This window comes from Solanum tuberosum, unplaced genomic scaffold, assembly GCF_000226075.1.
Source record: "Solanum tuberosum cultivar DM 1-3 516 R44 unplaced genomic scaffold, SolTub_3.0 scf00150, whole genome shotgun sequence".
Taxonomy (NCBI): domain Eukaryota; kingdom Viridiplantae; phylum Streptophyta; class Magnoliopsida; order Solanales; family Solanaceae; genus Solanum; species Solanum tuberosum.
Window position 1 is genome coordinate 710,519 of NW_006239073.1, and position 8,585 is coordinate 719,103.

At 26.3% G+C, this 8,585-nt stretch overlaps 1 protein-coding gene across 1 annotated transcript; it reads right to left on the bottom strand.

Annotated features, from left to right (window-relative positions):
• Window positions 1–3,293: 3,293 nt before the first annotated feature.
• Window positions 3,294–4,829, bottom strand: LOC102586398 (myb-related protein Myb4-like). Its single transcript, XM_006352680.2, has 3 exons — window positions 4,587–4,829; window positions 4,345–4,474; window positions 3,294–3,974 (listed from the first exon to the last, which is right to left on the bottom strand). Exons 1-3 carry the CDS (start codon window positions 4,717–4,719, stop codon window positions 3,461–3,463), a joined length of 777 nt encoding a protein of 258 aa, XP_006352742.1. The 5' UTR covers window positions 4,720–4,829; the 3' UTR covers window positions 3,294–3,460.
• Window positions 4,830–8,585: the final 3,756 nt, after the last annotated feature.

Here is an 8,585-nt window from a genome sequence, read left to right on the forward strand (position 1 = left end):
ATTTTTTTTTCCTATTATACCCTCATTTAAACTTCTTGAAAATTTAAACTTCCCCTAACATTGATTAGTTATCTTGGATAAATTTATTTTGGAATCATAATTAATAAGGGCAAAATTGTAACTTCACTATGCTAATCATTGTTGCCTTAATATGTGTATCATTTCTAAAGTGAACAACTAAATAGGGACAGAGGGAGTATTAAATAAAGGTAGAATTGTAAACTTAGTTTCTTAATGCACGTGAAATCTAAAAATAGGACATATAAAAAAGAACGGAAGGAGTCTTTTGATAATGAAGTGACCAAGGTTCAAAATTATCCTTTAATTAAAACATTATTTGTTTGTGAAGTTTAATCAAGTTTTTAGGTTCTTAAAATTGTTTTGGATCAAATTATAATTTGAGTGTAATTTTTCTCCAACTCACAAAATATATAAAGTATGTGAAGGTATTCATTATATATAGTGGCAGAGTCAAAATTTTGATTAAGGGGTGTCAAAATATAAAAAAATAAAATCGAATAAAATTTAAGAAGTGTCAATGTAATGTATATACATAAAAAATATTTTTACTTTAGTTATACAGTGTAATATTTTGATGAAGGGATTTCGTTCGACACCCCTCGTGGCTATACGTACTAAAAATAAAGATGTCTAGTCGCAGATTCACCGTCAAAGGAGGTAGTATGGGGATGTTTTTTTTTTTCCTTAATTATAGATCTAAAATATGAGTTCTGAATATCGATATATTTTTGGTAGAAATTTTTTCTTTTAATGAAATTCAATATCGAATTAAACAAAAAAGAAGATGTATAGTCAGTTTCACTACACCAAATTAATTGCATAACGCCATTTTTTTTCTACTTTTGCTGTGTATGTATATTTACTTTATCAGCCAACTGGAAAGTTTGTTTCATGTCATAACTAAAAAGGAATTAATTTTATTTTTTTCAAATTTGTTACTCCCTCTGTCTTTAATTATTTGTTTTTTTCCTTTTTTATTTAGAAAAATTAAAAAAAGATAAAAAAATTTCTTATTATCCACTTTATTAGTAATTATTTTTTTAAAAGCTAAAACTTTTTGAAAATCTTAAATTTTTAATTCACCCACTTCATAATTAATAGTGGTAAAATAGTAAACTCACTATGTCAAATCATTATTTTTTCTTAATAGGTGTGTCAATTCAAAAGTTGATAAGTAATTAGAGACAGAGAGAGTATTTAGATATGGATAATGCTAAATGGCCGGAAATTTTAAAAAATTATAATATTTTTTTATTTCAAAATAAGCTAATCTTTTTTCCATTTTTTAATTAAACGGTATTAAATTAAAAGGATAAAAATATTTTAAAAGGTAAAATAACATAGTTAAAATACGGGAAAAAATAAATTAGAATGAAATATCATTCTGGTCAAATTCTGGCCAAAAGGATTTTTCCTTTATGTACTTTTTTGTCTACTTTTATTTATTTGTTTTTATATTAAAATAGATATTCTTATAATATTTTGTTAAGTTTAAAAATTAAAATATATCCTTATTTATTTTCCAACATTGAGACAATCTATTTATTTAATTAATAGAGGTGATATTATAAAAGTAGTCTTTCATTTTATTGCTTTTTAAAAAGGTATGTTAAGTCATAAATGGATAACTTGTCAATTTTACAACCCTTTAAATTTGCTAATTAATTTCATTCAAATATTTGACACAAATAATATGTTTCAGTTGAACACCTAAACACATGAATAATAAATTATTCATATTAATTAGACACTCCCAATCTGCATTTTGAAGGAAAATAAAATGTGCACTTTATATATTTATAAAGTCAAATATATAAAATAAAAATATTTACGAGTTTTGTTTAACCTTTTGTATTTAATTGCAATAGTACTTAAATTGGAAGTCAAATTCGTCAATTTCTCGTGGGCAGATATGGTTAAAATTTCAATCACACGTTTTACATGTCCAAAAATTTACAAAATGGTTTGATCTCCTAATTAAATGATTTTTTGTTTGTTTGTACATATTTCTCGAATAATAAATGCAATTGGTACTAAGTATTAAAAGCTAAAATTTACTATTCAATGAATGTACTGTGGAGACATTTAATTTAATTGAAATTATTAGTTACGCGTTTAATGTGTAGTGTAAAAGAACATTAAAAAAATTTACACCTAAGTTTAACTCTTTAAGTAGTCCATCAACATGAATTAAGTTTTAAGTTCAAGCTTGAAAAAAAATGAAAAATAATGATTTTGAAAGTAGTATCTCAGAAAAAAAGAAAAAAAATTAATATAGTGCGAAATCAAATTTAATTGAATCGTATGATTATTGCAGAAAAGCTATAAAGAGATTGTTCAAATGTTAGAATCCTATTTTTATGATTATTATATAACGTACAGTTGAATTGTGTGATTTTCAAATGGTAATAAATTTACATCGTCGTGATTCATGTGACACGTTGATTCAACAAAATATATTTAAAATAAAAAGAGTTTTTCTTGGTAATAACTATTTCACATGTTACTGTAAGAGTTCGTTTGGATTGGTGAAAAAAAAAGCTTTTAAGTTAAAAATAAAAAGTTAAACATAAATAATTTTTAAGTCAGAAAATAAAAAGTAGGGGACACTATTTTTGGTTTTTGACTTATTTTAAAACTTATTTTAAGTTATTTTTATCTTGCTAAAATCTTCATAACTTGTTTTAAGTTATTTTTTATTTATTTTAAGCTATTTTTATATTTGTCAAATACTTCCAAAACTAAAAGACTGGCCTAAAAGTAAGTTTAACAAACTTTTAAGCCAATCCAAACACCCTCTAATGACTGCAATCGTACGTTTTCGTCTTAAGAGAAACAACCTCTGAATCTGGTTTTGTCATTAGGATAGGAGGGAAATCGGCAGCATGTTTGGCGTAATTTGACTTTTAATAATTATTATTAGTACTAATAAGAAGATTATTTAATATGAAACAATTAGGAAGGCAATAGAGAGGAGAAAATCTAGACATATTTTGTCTCTAAAAATCCCGGAAGTTTCTAAGTTTAATTAATATACAACTTGTAATTTTTTTATAGATTACATGAAAATAAAATTATTAAAAAATAAAAAGATTTGTAAACTTTATATATGTAAATTTCTACAATAATTTACTTCTTCTCTTCATTCCTTTTTTTTAAACAAATTATTATATAGTTGCTTACATTAAAATAAAATAGTGAGCACATCAGGAATATTATAATCAACAGTATTAATATATTAAAAATGTACAATACATTTTGTGCAAGTAATATCATCGAAATTTCATCAATCATCCAACTAATAATGATTTATTATCACTAATCTGTCGGTCATTAACTTATTTTTTTTTTTAAATTTAGCATCCACACTCTTAATTATTCTACACAGGAAAAAACGAGGGAAAAAAAACTCTAACATTTTTTTTCTTTTTCTTTTTGCTCATAATTCAGGCAATTCTAACATCAACTCATTAGATCTTGTAAAAAGATCATCCCAAAACCAATTATCATTAAAGCTACAATTAATCTGGTAATTATCCTCCATTAATGACAAATCAAGATAATTGTCATCGACCGGTGCCCATACTACCTCGGACCAAATATCGTCATCAACTTCTAACAAATTATCCGACATTATTTGATTTCTCGATTCAGAACTCGTTGCAATTGTGTTTGAATATGAATATTCACTTGATGATGATGTTGACGATGATGAACTTGGTTGTTGCTGAATCTCGGTGTTTATTTTAGGACTCGATATTTCGGAATTATTATCCTTAGAATTGTTGGCCTCCTCCAAATGTATGTCCACATTAGAATTTTCGGGCTCCGATTGTATATCTGGAGTTTCTTGAGGCTGAGATTCATTCATTTTTTTCTTCAGACGAGTATGCCAAATGTTTTTTATTTCATTATCTGTTCTTCCGGGTAATCTTGCTGCAATAGCAGACCAACTGTAACAATTTTTAAAAAAAATCATGTCAAAATCAAACATTTTCATTGACCCATTATATTAAAACATTATATTTATTATCTAAAAAATCCAATAAGTTTAAGAATACATATTTAAAATTTATTATGACCAATTATTATTCATAGTCTAAGCTAGCTAGAAATTAACTCCTAAATCCTGAATGACCTACATCCTCTATTATTTCTATCCTTTTGTCTACTTTCCTTTACACCACCAAAGAAAACGGTGGCCGGATAAAACTGCTAAGCACTCTTAATTAAATGTTTCGATTTTGAGTTTTAAATACGAAAAGGGAGTATTTTTCTGAATGGAGCACAAATCTAACTTGGTCAAAAAAAATAAAAATAGACCTGTTTCCAAGAACTTGATGCAACTTGATAATGGTATCTTCTTCTTGATGAGTAAAATTGCCTCTCTTAATATCAGGTCTCAAGTAATTAGTCCATCGAAGCCTGCAACTTTTTCCGCACCTTAATAGACCTGGAAATAACATAGTGTTGGAGAAATTCAAGATTTAAACATTATGAGTAACAAAACATTGCATTATTGGCTTTCGTCGAAAGCGAATAATGCAGACTAAAATTAGTAGTACCTGCAAGTTTGGGAAGTGCACGCCAATTAGGATGACCATTTTTTTTAATGTAATTGATGAGTAAATCATCTTCTTCTTTGCTCCATGGACCTCTTTTCAACCCCAATTTCTCACAGCAAGGAGATCTCCCCATTTATTTTTTCTTCTCCTCTGTATACTTGCTCTGTTTCTTGTTTTGATTTCTGTGTTTGTCTTTTCACTTGGAACTTGAAACTGATATAGCATAATGCGAGGATGCTCTGTTGGTATTAATACTACTCGGTCCATATTAGTGAAATTGTACGTACTACTCCCTCCGTCCTAATTTATGTGACATATTTCAGATTTCGAGATTCAAATAAGTTCATATTTGATCGTAAGTTTTTTTTATATATTTTAAAAATATTTTGGCTTGTAAATTATTGTGACTTAGTATTTTTCTTTTTTTCTTTTTTTACGTAGTTGACGAATATATAAGTTTCATTTCAAAAGAAATAAAGATTTCATGCGCAAATTCCAGTCAAACTTAAACTATTTGATTCTCGAAAAACGAAACATATCACATAAATTAAAACAAATAGGGTAGATATTTCCTCCATTTCATATTACTTGTCCACGTCAAGCAAAAGTTATTTGAATTATATGTCAATTTACAAAATAAAGAGAAAATTAATTATTATTTTTTCTTCTTATAATTAGTTCTTTTTTGTAAACGTAACAAGTTTGAAAAGTATTTTTAGAAAAATTAGGGAATAAAGTTATCTTTTTAATATATGATTTTTTAAAAGACGTGTAAAGAGAAAAATAGGTTGAGTATATTTCCTATACGGAAAAGGGTCAAAATTGCCCATGAACTATGTGAAATAGACCACTTATACCCTTCATTACATTTTGGGATAAAAAATGTCCCTGCTGTTATCCTAAGAGGCCACAAATACCCTCAAGAGTTAACACCCAAATTTTTATTGACGTGGCAAGCCACGTGGGACTAATCCTTCCACCTAGCGTTGCCAACTAGGATTCACTACAAAAGAACTAGACTTTTAGCGGCAACAACAGTTGCCACAAAAGCGCACAAAACTGTCACTAAAAGTTTTTAACTTTAAATTCTAATTTTGTGTTTTTTTCTTCATTGTTTTTAAAAAATAAAAAATGATATCGATTAAGTAGGAGTTTGAAGACACTGTATGTTTTATTTTTATGTCATATGTAAATGTATAAAATGTACAATGATGCATTATATAGTAGGAGATTTGAATCGAGAAGTAATTTTGATGATTTTTCGTAATAATATTGCATGTTTTTATTATTGATATTGCAAGTTATTTATTTTAGAAAATTAGGTTGCAATCAAAAATTAATTATCATATTTTTTGTTGAAAAAATAGGTTTTACTAGCGAATGATTGTTGGAGCCTTAGTCGCCACTAAAAATCACTCATAACCTTTAGTGGCAATATTTTGGGAATTTGTGGCGACTTTGTCTCCACTAAAGGGCAAGTTCTTTTGTAGTGAACCTTAGTTGGCAATGCTTAGGTGAAGGTATTAGTCCCATGTGGCTTGCCACGTCACTAAAAATTTGGGGTGTTAACTCTTGAGGGTATTTGTGGTCTCTTGGGATAACGGCGGGGATATTTTTGATCCCAAAATGTAATGGAGGATATAAATGGTGTATTTTGCACAGTTTAGGGGCAATTTTGACCCTTTTCCGTTTCCTATATGATTTTTTAATATAGGTTGATTTGTACTAACTAATACAATTAACAAAATATTGGATTCAACCATCTTTTATAAATATTATTTTAGGAAAAATCTTTTTGGCCAGAAAAATATTTTATTTATGTTATTTTTCCTTTTAAAATATTTTTACCCTTTTAACTTTGATACCTTTTAACTAAAAAATGGAAAAAAGATCACTTTATTTTAAAATTAAAAAAATATTATAGTTTTTTTAATTTTCTGGCCGTTTAGCACTTTCCTTATTTTAATATACAGTAAAAAAATATTAAATTAATACTCAGTTAATTAATAATTTTTTAAGATAATATTTTTCTGAGATCTCAACTTGGGTTGGAAAAAATTATTCATTTCGATAAGATAATAAGATAATATATTTTGAGAAGACCTATATAAATATATGATCCCATTAATATAATAAATTAATAATTCTTTAAAAGTATAAATATATATAAGACATTTTAGTCAAATATAATTATATTGTGTGTTGTCTAACTTTTTTTATTTCATTCAAAAATTCTGGGATTGTCTTTTCGAACTGCACCATAGAACTGTGAAGAGTTCTAGATACGATAAGTGTTTCCTTACGCGTAACTAGTTCCAAAGATATTGTATCATCTCCAACTTTATCATCAATATTATTTTTCTCGATGGTATCCACAATTTCTTCTAAGTTCTAGATCTCTGAACGTTTATCATTTTCATCAGGGTAATCCAACAGGTTATTATTAACTATTTTATTGCGGTAATTGAGGTCATTAATCATGACCTCAAGTTCATGAATAACGTTTTTGTAAGTTGGTTAATTCAAATGAATTCTTTTATAATTGATCCCCGAATGAATTTTGCAGTGTGGAAACACTTATTTAATTTATCAATTAAATAATATAGCTACAAAATAATAATATTTCATTGGTCCACCTATATTAATTTAGTGATGTTTTACTGTATGATCATAGTATCATTACTCCATTATTTAGTAGCCCTGGTCCCTGGACGACAACAAAATCTGGACTCATAATTTTTGTCCATGGTTCGATTAAGATTGAGCTTCATTTCTCTTTAAAGGTTTAATTACTAAGATTCAAATCAAAGCTTTTGGTTTATAAAAAAAAAAAACGTAACGATTCTTCAAAGTTTTAAATTCTGATTTTCGAATTTGCCCCTAAATCCCTTGTTAGTATTATTTTAATAAATAACTTGAAATTAAGTATTTATGAACACTACTTATCGTTGTAGTGATTTTTTGCAACTACTAGTCGAGAAATGACTTGTTTCCATTACTATGAATGAATTAAATATTTAGTCTATATTATTTTGATCAATCTATGAATAAATAATAAATTGAAACTTAAATTATGCATACTCTGCGCTTTCAATGCTATTATATTTGTAACAAGAATAAATATGCTGAGTATTGAATAATTATCACACATCCATTAACATATTTTTTTTTAGAGACTTACATGAAGAGAAATACTTTTAGGGTCTTTTTGGAAAGCTATCACGTAATTGGAATTGATGTAATTACTATGGTAGAAATTATCAGCCTAGTAATTATGCCGACATGTTTGTTTGCCACAATGTAATTACAAGTGTACTGTTTGGTTGCACAAGTGTAATCATAAGGTTATATTGAATTTTAATAATTAAAATTAATTATTTAAAATTAAAATTTTATATTTGATAAATAAGAGACATTATAAATAATATTAAATTAAATATTTAAGATATATATTGTCTCTTGAAAATTATTAATTAATAAACATATGTTCTTAACTAATATTATAAAAATAACTGATTTATATTTTTTAATTTAGTATATTTCAATTAAATTATTCATAAAAACTAAAAGTACATAATTTCTATGAACATCATGGAATGGATGTTTCACAAAAAGATTAATATTATAAATATAATATCATAAAATTATAAAACATTTGACAAAAAGATAATCTATCAAGTCTAACTTAGAAAAAATAGCTTGTAATGTAAAATATTGAGTCAATAGCGAGAAATCACAAAAAGTAAAAGTTGAGAATAAGAAGGAAATGAAATATAGATAATATAAAAAAAAATTAGAAAATATTAGATGAAAATCATAAACAATTTTAAATAATAAAAATAAAAAATAAAAACAAAAATAAGAGGAAGAAATTAAAAAATAATTAGCTTGTAATTACACCATGTAATTACCAGTAATTCACAATCTATCCTTGTGAATTGAAGAGTGTAATTACACTCTGCCAATTATACCAATACCTGTTTACCAGATAATTCCATG

Excerpts from the sequence above, each read along its gene's own strand:
- LOC102586398 (XM_006352680.2), bottom strand. The coding sequence starts at position 4,719 with ATGGGGAGATCTCCTTGCTGTGAGAAATTGGGGTTGAAAAGAGGTCCA. Across the intron at positions 4,475-4,586 it reads TGCACTTCCCAAACTTGCAG|GTCTATTAAGGTGCGGAAAA; the intron begins GTACTACTAATT and ends TGTTATTTCCAG. Across the intron at positions 3,975-4,344 it reads CATCAAGTTCTTGGAAACAG|TTGGTCTGCTATTGCAGCAA; the intron begins GTCTATTTTTAT and ends AAATTGTTACAG.